The sequence below is a fragment of the Diprion similis genome, chromosome 4, assembly GCF_021155765.1.
Source record: "Diprion similis isolate iyDipSimi1 chromosome 4, iyDipSimi1.1, whole genome shotgun sequence".
Lineage (NCBI taxonomy): Eukaryota > Metazoa > Arthropoda > Insecta > Hymenoptera > Diprionidae > Diprion > Diprion similis.
In genome coordinates, this window is record NC_060108.1 from 21,692,270 (window position 1) to 21,709,253 (window position 16,984).

General features: G+C 37.5%; 3 protein-coding genes across 3 annotated transcripts in view; all 3 read left to right on the forward strand.

Annotated features, from left to right (window-relative positions):
• LOC124405702 (probable chitinase 10) lies at positions 1 to 15,805 on the forward strand. Its single transcript, XM_046880823.1, has 30 exons — positions 1 to 181; positions 1,728 to 2,024; positions 2,120 to 2,370; positions 2,539 to 2,592; positions 3,090 to 3,676; positions 3,881 to 4,063; positions 4,151 to 4,292; positions 4,532 to 4,891; positions 4,989 to 5,479; positions 5,613 to 5,841; positions 6,002 to 6,190; positions 6,345 to 6,636; positions 6,750 to 6,985; positions 7,494 to 7,924; positions 8,012 to 8,359; positions 8,508 to 8,676; positions 8,760 to 8,971; positions 9,052 to 9,388; positions 9,526 to 9,930; positions 10,078 to 10,374; positions 10,487 to 10,698; positions 10,791 to 11,069; positions 11,178 to 11,363; positions 11,456 to 11,741; positions 11,863 to 12,257; positions 12,418 to 12,939; positions 13,029 to 13,493; positions 13,773 to 13,898; positions 13,981 to 15,642; positions 15,736 to 15,805. Exons 2-29 carry the CDS (start codon positions 1,744 to 1,746, stop codon positions 14,137 to 14,139), a joined length of 8,124 nt encoding a protein of 2,707 aa, XP_046736779.1. The 5' UTR covers positions 1 to 181; positions 1,728 to 1,743; the 3' UTR covers positions 14,140 to 15,642; positions 15,736 to 15,805.
• Positions 14,477 to 16,984, forward strand: part of LOC124405703 (ATP-dependent RNA helicase DHX8) — a 24,670-nt gene continuing 22,162 nt past the window's right edge. The window contains exon 1 of the mRNA XM_046880825.1: positions 14,477 to 14,608. Coding sequence (XP_046736781.1) covers positions 14,569 to 14,608 — 40 coding nt within the window. The 5' untranslated portion in view covers positions 14,477 to 14,568. The remainder of the gene's footprint in view (positions 14,609 to 16,984) is intronic.
• Positions 15,639 to 16,984, forward strand: part of LOC124406118 (solute carrier family 2, facilitated glucose transporter member 4-like) — a 4,679-nt gene continuing 3,333 nt past the window's right edge. Inside the window, exons 1-4 of the mRNA XM_046881503.1 lie at positions 15,639 to 15,642; positions 15,736 to 15,806; positions 16,357 to 16,488; positions 16,875 to 16,941. Of these exons, the coding sequence (XP_046737459.1) occupies positions 15,639 to 15,642; positions 15,736 to 15,806; positions 16,357 to 16,488; positions 16,875 to 16,941 (274 nt within the window). The remainder of the gene's footprint in view (positions 15,643 to 15,735; positions 15,807 to 16,356; positions 16,489 to 16,874; positions 16,942 to 16,984) is intronic.

Below are 16,984 nucleotides of genomic sequence, written 5' to 3' on the forward strand. Positions count from 1 at the left end.
CGCACGAGGCCGAGGCCTTATTCATCGGCAAAGACAATAGGCCATCTTCGATTGACGAATCTTCATCGGTTTTCATTGTACACCCAGCAACGACACGGATCGGGTGTCGTCGGTCAAGATTCAGGGCCGCAAGTGCCCGCTGTACGATATCGTTTGTACCGCAATAATTACTCGTCGACAGGTCCGTTTATATGTTGGTCTTTTTCGTTTTTCTTCTCTTCAAATTTCCAACCATCGTACGGTTTTTAATATGTAAACATCCAAGTATTAATAATATATTCCGGCGACCTGCAGGTGCCGACTCGGGAATACGTTTACCAGTCACTATAAATCGTAAAAGTTTCTTTCAAATAACAGTATATTGTCGCCGACTGGTTTTGAATCTTCGCTGAAAGACGGACCGTCGAACTTCCGGTCGCTCGATAGTGGATCATAATTTTTTCAAATTCTATCAAATTCAGGAAACACTTACAAGTCAGCCTCGGATGTTTCATATCGATTTTCAAAAGTGCAAACGTGTTGTGCAGTGTTAATTTTGACTTGATTTATTTATTTATATGGGCGTATACTCATATTGCCGGCAGTCTACTTACGTGATTAAACGCGTTATAATTCTGTAACCGCGCATGTAAATTCCTAAAACAATTTGTAAAAGTTCATCTCGAAATTTTAAACAATTAAATTTTCTCGAGCCTTATTAACCGATGTTTAAAGTCAAATTTACGAGTCGATTAATTAAATGTCTGTCTTGCTTTGTGTTAATGTCGCGTGTGAAATTCTGTGTTGTATGGTTCTTAAATAGAGCTTACTGAACCAACAGAAATCACCATCACGGGTGGTTAAATAAATACCGAATACCAATTTTCTACTTAAAAATTTTGGTTCAATTAATACGGGACTATTGTATCATATGTGCACGGTGTCCGGAAATTGAACTTTGCTCTACGCGAAAAATCTTAGCTTTTCAATAGCTAGAGATAAAACTTGAAAATTGGTTATAGATCAATATGGTTATACGAGATTTTCTCTCGTAACGAAGAAAAATATATTGAATTTGTGTCAACGCATTTCGTAAAAATCTTTACTAGCTTATTATTAGCCATCAGTATAATTACGGCATTTTTTTACAATATATTGAAATTGGCAAAAGGGGAACTCGCTAAAAATTTGAGTTACAAGTTAAAGCCAATTTAATCAAATTTACAAAAAGAACATCTTGCTGTTCAGAAGATTGAGTGGAATTCTCTCTCTGCCTCTAAAAAATAAATAAATAAATCGTTAATAAATTACATAAACCGAAGATGGGACTTCAAAATCGAATTTCGTGTTTAGCTCAGTATTTGATTGCAAATAAATTATTCTCAGTAAATAATCCTCGTTAAACTCCACGCATCGGTAATGATTACCATATAAACACATGTCGCCGGGATATTTTGTAGCCGGAAAATTTTTCAGATCCATATAATAATATACATTATTCAACAAATTATATGTGTAGAACGATTCTAATCATTGGTAAATTGCGTCTAATGCAATTCTACGTAGAATAATTAATAATTCGACTGGTAAAATTAGTACATAATTTAAGTATAAAATAGTGAACTGCAAAACTGCCAAACTGCCAGATTTGCAAATTATTATTAAAAATTTGTAAAGTATAAATTGATCGATTCAATTGCTGGAAATTTCACTCTTATCAAACTGTCTTTATATTTCATACTTTACAGAGCATAGGTTTCAGTAATGAGCTGGTTTAGCCTGGCCCTTCTGGGCATCACGGCACTCACCGTTGTGACACCGTTTCGCATAACAAATAACAGACAGAAGCACCTACCACCTTCCGATGTGTTGTCTTTCCAACGAAGTGCCGTCGAACGACCGCCTGAAGTGCCAAAAAAAATAACTGACCAATCGGAGTATGGGGCAAAACAATTACCCTTAAGGACTGCCGTCGAGGCTCCACCAGATATAATTGGCTCGAAATCACTACCGTTAAGGGAGGCTGTTGAAAGTATTCCAAAAGAGTTAGTTCGATTCTTTCTTATGTCATTGAAAAAAATGTCACCTTTTCAATGCCCGCTTGCATAATTAGTGATAAATTTTTATCCCACACTTGTAGACTGAGCAGAAAAGTGCCACTAAGAGATTCTGTTGAACATCGAGTGGCACCTTTCTTTGGTGGTGCGGATCAGGATTCCATCTGGATTGAACGTCTTACACCACCATCTCTTCGCGAAACGCGGGCTTCGTGGAATGTTATATGTCACCTTGAAACTGAGGCTGCCTATAGGCAAGAACCCTTTGCCTTGTTACCTCAATCTCTACCTGATCGGAAATGCACTCATTTAATCTATAGTGCTGCTACTTTGGGTGAGAATCATTTGCTAATGAGAAACAATGCGATAATCCCACAATCGACAGTTTTAACTATTTTTCTATTTCTAATTATTCTCTATTGTTTTTTATCATCAATTATTGTCTAAAATTTTATGCCAAGTACAATCTTCGAATAATTATTGTATGCCTTATTATTCGCAGATCCCCATGAATTTACGTTGGTTCCCCGTGACCCTGAATACGATGAGATCAAAGGTTTGGAAATAGATACTTTATCATATGCGTAATTGTCAATAAGATTAATTTATATAACACAGCAATAACTATTCACTAAAAATAATCCGAATAATTCAAGTTTAGCTGTAGGGAAGGGTGGGGCGCGACGGTCTCCCTAAAAAATTTGGCTAAAAATTTTATTTTTTTTGTAAATTATCGATAATTTAATGTATTTACTTGTTTTTAGGCCAATGTGGGATATGTGGAGCATAATGGACCAACCAAAAAAAATTGGGTCCAACATTTGAAAAAAATTTTTTTTCTCATTGTTGTAAATTTAGAGTATTCATCCACTTAGGCTATTTCAGGTCAATTTACCATAACCTGGGGAAAATGGACCTAAATGAAAATTATTATCAAAACTTTTTTTTACCATTTTTTAGAGAGAGACCGCACCGTCATGCTCCAGAATAAAAATTTTGTCGAGCCCCATTCTCCCTTATATTTTTATTCATCAAATCAAACATCCTTTGCAGGTGGATACAAAGCAGCAGTGGGATTAAAGCAGAGAGATCCAGCACTTCGAGTTCTGATATCGATATCTTCGCCTGACAGTGGTAGAGTGTTCAGAGAAATGGTACACGGACAAGAATGTTGCCATAACTTTGTTAATTCTGTCCTCGATTTCCTGGAGGCTTACAAATTTGACGGAATAGAAATTGACTGGGAGGGTGCCACAAATGCAGAGATGAGGATGCTGCTGAGGCAGTTGCAGGACCCGTTGAAAGAACGCGACCTCATGCTAGTCGTAGCTGTCAGGCCCAATGATCCAGTAGATGCAGAAATTTCTGAGATGTCAGATCTTCTGATCTTCAGGTCCTGGAGGGTTAACAACTGGTCTAACGTCGCGTTACATCCAGCTCCGATCAGCTTCATCAGCGAAATGGTCGATAAATGGATAAAGAGTGGCACAGAGAGCGATAAAATTATACTTGGTATACCACTTTTTGGGAATAGCTATACTCTGAAGTTCAAAAACTTCACCGACGTTGGTGCACCGATAACTGGATTAGGATTTCCTGGAAAATATACAAGACATCGTGGGACTTTGGCTTATTACGAGGTATGGAAAACTGCAGAAATATAATGAAGATATCACAATAGAAATTAATAAAATCACATTTGCCTCATTTGTTATTTTGCCATCTGAAGGCCATTCAGCTTGGACTGAGTATAACGAGGACTTGAATATAACGAGGAACGATAAGTAAATAATTTAACTGATCGTAAGGGAAAAATGTAGGGTGATATTGACCATTATTTATAGATTTGCGAAAAAATAGAAGATGGTTGGCTTTATGGAAGAGACGAAGAAGGTTCATATATCAAATATGGGGACCAATGGATAGGATACGATGATCCGATTTCGGTGAAGTTGAAGATGGCATTCATCGAAAAAAAGCAACTTGGTGGAGTATCCTTGTGGGCTCTTGATTTGGATGACTTTCAAGTACGTGAGAACACAATCAAAAGACACTTTAGTGCGAATTTCAATACCCTGATTTACTGTGGAAAATATATCGTACCTCTATTTTAGGGCCTCTGTGGTACTGCCTGGCCATTACTCACTGCTGCTACAAAGGGTTTTGAATTGTATGACATGAGCGTGAGAAAGTGTTATGAAGAAGGACTGTTCAGTGATCCCAATGATTGCTCAGGGTTCCTATCTTGTGATAATGGTACGTACTTTTATCAATTTCAGTCAATAAATTGTCTTGATCGTTTCAAATGTAAACCTGCGTAACGTTATAATGTATATGAAAATTTGCTGCCATATAATGTTGTAAAAACTATTCGAAGTAGCCATTTCTCGAATCTCATTTCAATATATCTCAAACAATTTTCTCTATAATTTTTGCAAAAAATTTCATGTAACTTTACAATTAAATGATCTCCTATCTTATTGAAAAATTCGCAGGTGAACTATCACGTGGAAGTTGCGGTTTTGGTAGATTTTTCGATGCAGTAACAGGCCTTTGCGTAAAGGCATCACCTCAGATTTGTGTCCCTGGTCAGTCACTTCGTATTTCTCAACCAAACTTGGAATATGAAAGATTTCGTGAATCAGAAGAAGTGGAGAGTTTGGAAATGAAGAAAGACGGGTCTCTGGTTGTATGCTACGTCACATCTTGGGCTTTGTACAGAAAAGGCGAAGGAAAATTTGTGCCTGAACATATAGATCCGAGATTATGCACAGATGTGGTGTACGCCTTTGCTGGTTTAAATCCTGAGACCCTGAATATACAATCATTCGATCCTTGGGCAGATATTGAAAATAGTGAGTTTGAAGAATACATAAAAACTATTGCAACGCTTCAGCTTTTCCAAGGCAAACAAGATTTTACAATTCGTATTTTTTGTGCTTTTTCTTGTAGATTTGTACCAAAGAGTTACTTCGGTCAAAGGTCCGAGAGTACTTCTGGCAATTGGTGGCTGGACAGATAGTTCTGGTGATAAATATTCTCGTCTCGTTAGCAGCGGAACGTCACGAAGAAAATTTGTAGCTGCGGCAATCAGTTTCCTGCGACGTCATAATTTTAATGGTTTATCATTCGAATGGAATTATCCTCGTTGTTGGCAAAGTAATTGCAAGAGAGGTATGGAGTCTGACAAACCGAACTTCACCAAGCTGATAAAAGAACTTAGAAACGAGTTTGACAAACAAGTGCCAAAGTTGACACTGGCAGTTAGTATATCGGGATACAAAGAAGTCATAGACAACGCATACAATGTGGATCAAATATCAGACTTAGTTGACTTTATGTCTGTTATGACGTATGATTATCATGGCGCATGGGAATCTAGAACTGGTCATGTGGCACCTTTATTCCGGCAGCGGGGGGATAAATATATACATTACAATGTAGTGAGTATACATAACTTTTACTTGATTGGCAGATATTTTTTCACGCAGGAGTCTTTTGAAATTCTCAAAGAAATGTTTATGCAAAGGGTTGATGAAAGATGTTGAATTTATCCAAGCCAATCATTTTTTTTAGAATTATACGATGGAATATCTCGTAAGTCTTGGAGCAGCAAGATCCAAGCTCCTGGTTGGAATACCTTTCTATGGTCAAGCCTACAGACTTTCTGAACCTAGCCAATCGAGCTTAGGAGATCCCGCTTCTGGGCCAGGTACATCCGGCGAATTCACAAGGCAACCAGGGATGTTGGCGTATTATGAAATCTGTTATAGGCTACAAAATCAAATGTGGAAAATTGGTCCAGGTAATTAAAACCCTTGTGTAATTTGTAAACTTATATTGAACTGTATTCTCTGATTTGATCAAGTCATGGCTAGTAAATTCTGTCAAACAAGATACAGAAATATATTACAAGTATTATCATTCACAGATACTTTGTTTCCTAATTTAAACACTTCTTTAAGGGCCAAACGCACATTACAAGGATCAATGGGTTGGCTTCGATGATATAGACAACATCAAAATGAAGGGAGAATATATACGGGATAATGGATTTGGTGGAGCCACAGCGTGGACCATTGACTTGGACGACTTCACTAACCGTTGCTGCCTTGAACAGTTTCCACTGCTGCGATCTCTGAATCGCGCATTAGGTATAACGTGAATTAATCATTTCTATTAAACGTTTGTCATATTTACTATTTCCCAAGTTGTTTGATTTGTACCTGTAATTTGCACCTACAGTTTTAACAATATATAAATCAATGTTATGTGGCCTTCATTATCGATCAATATGGTTGTTTTCAGGCAGGCTAGTAACACCACCACCGGCTGATGGTAGCTGTGAAAAACCAGCTGAGCCCGTGACTCCTTCACCGCCAACGCTTACGACTCACAGTGATGCTAATGATGGAAAACCTCAACCAACTCGACCTATTGAATTTAGTACTACAACAACTACCAAAAAGCCAACGACTTGGCCCACTTGGACTCAACATACGAGCCGAAAACCACAAGTCACAACCCAAAGCAGTACAACAACAACAACGAGTACCACTACTACAAGACAGCCAGAAATTACAACTCAATCAACTACATTGTAAGAACATTGTCAAATTTCAAAACACTTGTCAGGTTGTCATAAAAATCTTACAATTCTCACTGTCCTTTCTCAACAGACGTTACAATTAAGTCTCATTTTTTGCATCACAGAAGACCTTCAACTGCATATCCGATAACGGATACAGAAGAACTGACACCTGGTGTTTCAGCACCAATACCTGGAACGGAATGCACACCTGGCCAATATTTACCTGATCCAAAAAATTGTGCAACTTACTACAGATGCGTATTGGGTGAACTAAAAATGGAACAATGTGCACCGGGATTGCATTGGCATGCTACACGAGGTTTTTGCGACTGGCCAAACTCTGCAAGATGTCGACTTTGTAAGATTTAAATTTGATCAGCTGCTTTTTCTGTCATGGTACTATCAATCCTACACAACAGTTTCATGAACTATTCAATAATTTTTAGATAGCTTCTTTCACCCAAATTAAAAAAATAGAATATTCGTTTGAAAATAGGCACTTCTTGGTATAATACATTAATTTTTAATTCAAACACGCAAATTTTTTTCCCTGACAATTTTTCAGTAAAATTCAGTAACTATAAAACAATGATAGTTAAGGTGCCATACAACTACAAAGGAATGTATTTTCAAATTAACAGTGTCTGCAATACCTTACATATTAGGTACTTGTGATATCTTACAAAGACATGTTTTACCTAATTTCGTGAATATTTAATCTGTCTAATTAGGTTGTTGTTTCCTTCTTCACTCAAATATGTTTTACAATTACATGTGTGCCTCTTTCATGATTCTCTATTGTCCAATTTATGAATAATTTGTAAATGCTTCATTTTGGTTAATTTGTTTTTTATTTATTATAACAGTATCTACAACCACCGTCAAGCCATGGTTTCCATCAAAACGACCAGTACATATGACACCTGCCACTACAGAATGGAACATTAACACTGAAGAGCCAAAAGTTCCCACTACTACGACATCCACTACTACTCAACGAACAACGACCACTACCACCACTCAACGAACAACAACCACCTCACAAAAACCTACCGAATCTTCACCACAGACTGAGTTGCCTGAAGTTATGGAACGCTGCGAGCATGGTCAATATTATTCAGAGCCAGATTCGTGCTCTCACTTCTTGATTTGTGTCAACGGAGTCCTCATAAATCAACAATGCGGATTAGGTCTAAATTGGCACAAAGATAAAAATATGTGTGACTGGGCGTACAAGAATCCATGTAAAGTGGGTAACAAGAAATATGCGGCGTTAGTTCAGAATAAGGCTGGAAATGTAGGTTTATATAATTATAATTTTAAACAATAATTCTGAAGTTTGATAAATTGTGATTCATATCTCTAATATTTTTTTTACTCTCAGGCATGTGTTCCGGGAGCCTTTTCAGCCGTACCCGGAGATTGTGAAAGTTACCAGACATGTCTTTGGGGACAACCAGAAATATTTCAGTGCGCTCCTGGCTTGCATTTCAGTGAGCAATCTGGTACTTGCGATTGGCCTTTCAAAGCAAATTGCAAGGCTGAAGTAGAACCAGCTGATCAAGCTCCTACACAAGTTGGCGATCTTCCAGACAAACCAACAAGCAAGCCAATCTGGACAGGGTCCACTCCAAATGAACTCTGGACACAAATTACTACTCCGAGCACAACTCCGTTACCTTCGGCAGAGGTGGATCCGGGAAAGGTTTCACCACTATCTGGTTATTACAAGGTACAAAGTTTTACTAGTACCTAAATTTCAATGCAAAAGGATCTTACCCGGAAGTTATCAAGTTTTTTGAAGTTAAAGAGTTTGAATAAGTTTTGAGTGAGTGACACAACTTAAAAAAGCATATATGAATTAAAACTTTACTCGATAGATCGTTTGCTACTTCACTAATTGGGCATGGTACCGCAGAGGCGCAGGTCGCTACCTTCCGGAACACATTGATCATACCTTGTGTACACATATAGTATACGGATTTGCGGTTCTGGACTATTCAAACCTTGTAATCAAGGCACACGATTCTTGGGCAGATTTCGATAATCGTAAGTATCGTACAATGGACTTTCAATGTTAAATTTTATAATTATTTCCACATTCATTTTCTTGCATAAATAAATTATTCAAGGATTCTACGAAAGAGTAGTGGCTTACAAACAACGCGGACTAAAAGTATCATTAGCATTGGGTGGCTGGAACGATTCGGAAGGAGATAAATACAGCCGTTTGGTGAACAGTCCGGCTAGCAGAGAAAAGTTTGTAATGCACGTGGTACAATTCGTTGAAAAGTATGGGTTTGACGGACTGGATTTGGACTGGGAATACCCTGTTTGTTGGCAGGTATGAAAACACGAACATTCGCAAAAGGCCACTACATGTTTCTGTAATAGTGTCTCGAAAAATAAAAATGTTTTTTTAAGGTTGATTGCAAAAAAGGTCCAGCCTCCGACAAGGCAGGTTTTTCAGCACTGGTGGAGGAGTTGAGCTCTGCCCTTCGACCAAAGGGCTTATTATTAACAGCAGCAGTGTCACCGAATAAAAAAGTTATAGATGCAGGATATGATGTACCAGTTCTAGCAAAATATTTGGACTGGATAGCAATAATGACTTACGACTACCATGGACAGTGGGACAAAAAGACTGGTCATGCCTCACCGCTGCACTATCACCCAGATGATGAATTTTACTTCTTTAATGCGAACTATTCAGTTAATTACTGGATATCTAAAGGAGCACCGCCAAGAAGTCTTGTTATGGGTATGCACAATGGTTTATCGTAGTACCGTATTGTAGTTTTGTATCATTGAGCTAGTGACAGGCGCGAATTTTCAAAGATTACACTATATTCACGTTAAACTGAAATTAACATTAGGCCCTTCGCTATTACATAACAGGTATGCCACTATATGGACAATCCTTCTCCATAAATGATCCAAAAGCAGGCGTTTCCCTAAATGCCCCAGCTAGTGCTGGTAATGCTGGAGAGTTTACCAGAGCTGCTGGATTTTTGTCGTATTATGAAATTTGTGATCGAATCCACAATCGCGGGTGGACTGTGGTTCAAGACCCAGAGCGTCGAATAGGACCGTATGCTTACAAAGGAAATCAGTGGGTCAGTTTCGACGACGCCGATATGCTCAGACAAAAATCCCAGTTTATCCGGGACATGAATCTTGGCGGAGGTATGGTTTGGGCCTTAGATCTCGACGATTTCAGAGGAAAGTGTGGGGAAGGACCTCACCCCTTGATGCATACTATCCAACAAGTACTAACAGACCCACCAAATGAACATGACAGACGTGAGTTGTGAATTGAAATAATTTTTCCACAGAATCATGTTGATCAATGGAAATTTACCTCGGTGAACATTTTTTACAAAATAAGGATGAACAAAATTTTAGAGGATAGGATCATGTTGATTCTTCAAATCCCTTTTCTTGTTGTAGCCATTCAGCCTCCTGCCTTTGGTGAGGAACTCCAATGGGAGATTCCTACAGAAGCAACAGACATTGCAAAACCCAATACACCGTCAGTATCATCCGAACAAATACAAGCAACTAATGATGACTTTAAAGTAGTCTGTTACTTTACAAATTGGGCATGGTACAGACAAGAAACTGGAAAATATCTTCCTGAAGATATTGATCCCGATTTATGTACGCACATTATTTATGGGTTTGCAGTTCTTGATACAACAAGTCTGACCATTAAACCGCACGATTCTTGGGCTGATCTTGACAATAGTAAGTCAACTAGATGTCTAAAAGTATAATATCATCATATATTATCAGTTTCGTTTTCATACCGACATTTACCGAGTATTTAAACAATAATAACCACATGATACTGTTTTAGAATTCTACGAGCGAGTCGTTGCATTTAGGTCCCGCCGCATCAAAGTATTATTGGCACTTGGTGGTTGGAACGATTCGGCTGGAGATAAATACAGCCGACTAGCCAATTCTGCCGCTGCCAGAAAACGATTTATCACTCATGCCGTACAATTTGTTGAAAAATATGGCTTTGATGGATTAGATTTAGATTGGGAGTATCCTGTATGCTGGCAGGTGTGTAATCGATTCAAGACGTTTTCTCAAATTTCTGTACATCTACATGAATATTTACTTGAAAAACTATTACCATGTATGTCCACTTATAGGTGGACTGTGGAAAAGGCCCAGATTCGGATAAGGAAGGTTTTAGTGCGCTCCTTGAAGAACTGAGTGCTGAATTCAAACCGAAAGGTCTTCTCTTATCGTCAGCTGTATCACCAAATAAACGGGTGATTGATGCAGGCTATGATGTCCCTGTCCTTGCTAAATACTTAGACTGGATAGCTGTAATGTCATATGATTACCACGGGCAGTGGGATAAAAAAACAGGGCACAATGCACCCTTCTACGAGCGGCCAGATGACTGGGAGCCTACATTCAATGCTGTAAATATATGATGTTGATAATTACTATGTTCTCTTATAGATCGTTTCGCTTAGAATTGGTCTATTTTTGACCATATTATTATGCAGTATGTTTTTTACTCTGTCTAGAACTTCTCCATTCATTACTGGATGGCAAAAGGTGCACCAGCTAAAAAGTTAGTCATGGGTGTTCCTTTTTACGGTCAATCATTCTCATTGGCAGAAAGTAAGGAACGAGGTTTAAACGTACCAACCTATGGTGGGGGTGAAGCAGGTGAAGGAACCAGAGCCAGAGGATTCTTGTCATACTACGAAGTAAGCAAATATGCCAGTATTTAATTATTAAGACCATTGAACCACGCATCCTATAGTATAGATTTTTTTATTGTTGTGTCTCATTACTTCAGATCTGCGCACGAACACAGCAAAAGGGTTGGACTGTGGTGCAAGACCCATTAAGGAGAATTGGACCCTATGCATACAAGGGAGATCAATGGGTCAGCTTTGATGATGCACAACAAATTCAACTGAAAGCAGAATTCATGAAAAACCTTGGACTGGGTGGTGGCATGGTCTGGGCTCTAGACTTAGATGACTTTAAAAACAAGTGTGGTTGCGAACCGTATCCAATGCTACGAACATTGAATCGAGTGTTGAGGAACTATCCTGACGGACCATTATGCTCAATCACAGGTTAGTGCCAAAATATTATATACCTGCACTGCATTAGCAAACCGCTAAAGAAAAACTTATACCAAGATTGTTAAAAGTTGAAACAAATTATGTCTGCACTTTTTTTTGTATCGATACATAGAATTCATTGAAACTGAAGAACCTCCCTCGGTTACATTATCCCCCATGAAGCCGTCGTCGACACCTAGTTATGAGCCTCCTCGGCCCACAAAACCTAGCTACAAACCTCCACAGTGGACAAAACCTAGCACAACTTCACAACCTGATTACATGTCCACAACTGAGATTGATGATACGATTGAAATTGAAGTCATCTCAGTACCGGATTCCCGGCCACCAACTGGAGACTGTCAAGGCCAGATGTACTTGCCTCATGAAAGAGATTGCTCCAAATATTACCTCTGCAATTTCGGACAGATAACAGAACAAATATGCGCAGGAGGTCTTCACTGGAATAAGGATCATTGCGATTGGCCAGAGAACAGTGAATGCAAGAAAAAGCAACAAAGTTCAACAGTATGTAATTTATTTATTCTTCCAACGAATGTATCTTGATAATTTGTCAACTGTATTTGCTTAGTAATTAAAAATAATGTATCAATTCTGCCTATTAATCGAGTTAGTTATCTGTTATGTCCATTCTACAGATGACTTATACATAATGTTTATTCTATAGATAGAGTCTAACATACCTGGAGGAGCAGAAGCACCAGCTGTAACGCCATCTGCACCAATACCAGTAATTTCCAGTGAAAAACCTTCTAACGTTCCCGAAGTACCAATCGTTGTCGACAGGCCTAATTCAGGGCAGAAAAAAATGGTTTGCTACTTCACAAATTGGGCTTGGTATAGGCCTGGAGTTGGAAAGTATGTTCCAGAAGACATCGACACAAGCCTGTGCACACATATTGTATACGGCTTTGCTGTATTAGATACAGAAGAACTGAAGATTAAGACACATGACTCTTGGGCAGATATTGACAATGAGTTCTACCGCAAGGTAACATCTCTAAAAGCAAGAGGAATAAAGGTGTTGATAGCAATTGGAGGCTGGAATGACTCAGCTGGAGACAAGTACAGTCGATTGGTCAACAATCCAGATGCCAGAAGAAAGTTCATAATCAACGTTCTGAAGTTTATTGAAAAATACGACTTTGATGGACTTGATTTGGATTGGGAATATCCCGTTTGCTGGCAGGTAGGTCCCAAATCTCGTCAAATATATTAAATTAGTTTAATAAAGTACTCAATTGGCCTCGACGATTACAGACTTTATTCCATTTCTAGGTGGATTGCAACCTCGGACCATCTTCTGATAAGGAAAGTTTTGCAGCTTTCCTTCAAGAATTGAGCGACGAATTTAGACCTAAGGGACTCTTACTATCTGCTGCCGTATCCGCAAGCAAACGAGTTATAGATTATGGCTACGATGTACCAGCACTGGCTGAATATCTAGACTGGATTGCTGTGATGACGTACGACTATCACGGACACTGGGAACGTAAGACAGGGCATGTCGCTCCGCTCTACTACTATCCTGGTGACGAATTCGACTACTTCAATGCCAATTACTCAATGAATTATTGGATAACAAAGGGAGCACCCCCAAGTAGTCTTGTCATGGGTGTACCACTATATGGACAGAGTTTCACTTTAACCAGCGTATCAAGTAGAGGGTTGCAAGCAGCTGCTTCGGGACCAGGCCAAGCTGGGGAGTTCACACGAGCTGGCGGTTTTCTTGCTTATTATGAGGCAGGTTTGAAGTTGATATGGATAGGAGAAACAACATTGAATATTATTATTTCAATCTTTAGAGTGAATATGAATATTTTTGTTTCACATATTGTGTAAATTAAGAGGAAACATTGGATTAGAAGTAAATTGGAAAGCGTCCATTGTTATCAGATTTAGATACATTTAACATCAAATTACCATGCAATAATATTAATACATAACAATAATAACATCTCGCCGTTGTTATGTATAATATAGGGGTTGAAAAGCTATAACATTTGTTTATGTTGCTCGTAGATATGTCATAATGTGAAAAACGGTCGTTGGACAGTGGTCAAAGATTCGAAGGGGCGATTAGGGCCTTACGCGACATCCGGAGATCAGTGGGTCGGTTATGATGACATTGCTGAAGTCACAAGAAAGGTAACTATAGAAAAGATATAAAAATATTTCTCTGGCACCACTAAGAGGTGTATTTACAAATAAATTTTTTTATACGTTTCAGGCAAATTTGATACGAGATCTAGATCTTGGAGGTGGCATGGTTTGGGCTTTGGATCTTGATGACTTCACCAATCGATGCGGATGTGGAAAATATCCACTTTTAACTGCACTGAATCGTGCTTTACAGGGAGATGCAGATCAGGCCATCGATTGCGTTTAAGTATATTTATTTTATCTGTGTTTAACAGATACATAATGAATATGACAAGGCAGTATCATCTCCGAGGAAATACGTTTGATAGAGTAAGTTGATATAACAGGCGAAGTTTTTAATTTTCCAACTAAAACGAATTACCTCTAAGCATCAAATTTACTTTTAAATCATTCCAACTCAATTCATATGAAATTCTATAGATCTTCATTATCTTTTTTCTTACTTGCGCAAGAACGACCGTTAGAACTACTGATACATAGTTAAAATATAATTTGCACTAAGTCTATAAGATTGTGAGGAAACTCTTCCGAGTGACATGATATAAATTGCTCAAAATCATATACATGTGTAACACACATTATTGTGTGTAACTGTTATGCAGACACTAATTGTCATGTCACCTGAGAAGAAAATATACGTGGATTGCTGGTGATTATGAATGTAGTGATAATAATAGTTGATAATCTACTATATCGTAGCCATAAGAATTCTATATTTTACGTAGTTTGTATAGTACTTAATAAAGGACTGCTATTTTTATTCACTGTGTCAATCATAAAATGGGCCAGATTTTCACCTAACAATCATCAACCTTCATCAGTAATTTTAAAATGGTGCATGTAGTTCTTTAAAGAAAGAAATATTGGTAGTTTGCCTTTTGCGCTCTTAATTCTTGGTAAACTCGGTACCCAAATCAATAAAAGAATTAGCTAAATCCATAAAAAATTTGCACCAAAAATAATAAAGTCAATACTTAGAGTGACGTTAGTGATAACTTGTTTATATTATTTCATCATAGGGATATATCATATCGTGAAATGTACAAGTTTAATTAATGATATATCGCAACATGATAGACATACTATAATACTCAAGTGTGTTACCAAGTGTAATGAAATATTAGCGGATAGTTGTAGCAGAGAGGGAAAAAATGTTTGAAAAAAAAGACAATGAACCGCTCGACAAAACAATATCCAAAACTCAGTAATTAGAATCGAATGTATACATTAACTTCAATGAAATAAACTTATGAGATCTCTGACATGTTCGATTTACAAGAGATTATAGTACTCAAATATTCATAACAGAATGGGTACTCGTTTTTCTTATATCGATAATTAAATAAATTAATGTTTACAGTTTAGAGTTTTTATCGAAGCTGATAAAAATAATCAGAAACAACTCTTATCACACGATTACGTATTTTCGATATTTTCAACGCACATAAATCGGCCCAATTGCATAACTGGTCAACTCAGTTACACGGGTTATATGTTACTACCCTTACCGTTAACCACGCACGGAATACGTACCTATAAAAATGAATCAACAACAACACGCCATTCAGTCATCGCAGGAGATGCGACGGACACTGTTCAGCGTACATAACCTTAATTTATTTCTTAACTATAGGTATATTGGATTCTTAGGGATTCTTGGGTGATTTTGAATTTCGTTGAAACGTTTTATGAGCTTTCCATCGTGACACGTGACTAAGTACAGTAATGGGTAAAAAAATATTGAATGATACGAAAATTTTCAATTATATAAAACAACTTTCAAATATTATTTATAAACTTTAATCGAAGACTTGCATTGCAGAAAATGACACGACGGAAATTCGCCTCGAAAAACCAGCTGCGATAAAGGTGAATAATCGTGAACAGAGAGCCGTAAGTTGGGAAACTTTTTTATATTCTTGTTATTTTTTCCATCGATCTTTATTTTTATAATTACTCTTGTTGCAAACTTATCCTTATACCAGACAAAAAATAGAGTTATACATTATACATGTGCATTTATTTACTTTACGTAGTGCACCAACTGGCACAACTTACAATTAGTTGCAAATATTATGTTATGTGCCAATTGGCTAGATCGTACATCCGATATTGCGTGCCAAAGAAATAAGTATACATTATCTATGCACATACTTTAATGCAAGGTCTTATTACAGGAAACCCAGTCAAGGGTCAGAATGTTGATTACATTCTATTGCAGTTATTTGAATTATTTAAGCTCATAGAAAAAATTATATTGCGCAATAATTGTTAGACATTTATTACAGTTCTTATGATGATCAGGTTTACCACATCAGCTGAGAAATAATTTTCTTTTATTTAATAATGTGTGCAAAATTTTTTAAATACTTGGGAACTCTAACATATAACTGATTGGAAATAAGTAATGCTTCTCCCTCAAATACCTTTTTTTCATTTTCAGAACAATGAGCCAAACAATGAACTGCATCCTGGAGGATGGAGTCCCTTTTTGGTTCTGGCCGGTATTACTTGCTGCTTGGGCTCAGCTTTACCAGCCGGTTACAATATCGGCGTCATAAATAACCCTGCTGATGTTAGTATAAACCCGGGCTACTGCTGTTCCCTTATCTAAATCAGATTACTGTTAGACTCAAAAGCTGTATAATATGTGATAAATTTTTGGTACTATAGGTCCAATGTTAACAAAGAAGGCCAATTTCATTAGATCAACACGTTAAGCTGCCTGCTTAGTATTTATTAATCTTTTGCCACTGAAAATCCTCAGCAGATCTCCCAGCATGACGATGAGATCATTTTATTCTGAAGAGGATAGATTGTTACAGTCAATTCATACTGAGCTTCAAAAAAGGGGGAATAGACCAGTTCATGCTTACATATTTGTCCTTCTAAAGAGGAATATTAAAAAACTGCATAGTGTAATTTTTTATTCATTGTTTTCTATCATTTTTTCGTATTCAGATGATTGGATTAGTAGTTGTATTAAGTATACAACCAGTTATAGAGAATTACCCGAAAGCCGCTCAAAGTATGAATCCCATTGCGGATTTTAGCTGCAATATTTTGTATCT

Excerpts from the sequence above, each read along its gene's own strand:
- LOC124405702 (XM_046880823.1), top strand. The coding sequence starts at position 1,744 with ATGAGCTGGTTTAGCCTGGCCCTTCTGGGCATCACGGCACTCACCGTT. Across the intron at positions 4,064-4,150 it reads TTGATTTGGATGACTTTCAA|GGCCTCTGTGGTACTGCCTG; the intron begins GTACGTGAGAAC and ends CCTCTATTTTAG. Across the intron at positions 9,389-9,525 it reads GCCAAGAAGTCTTGTTATGG|GTATGCCACTATATGGACAA; the intron begins GTATGCACAATG and ends ATTACATAACAG.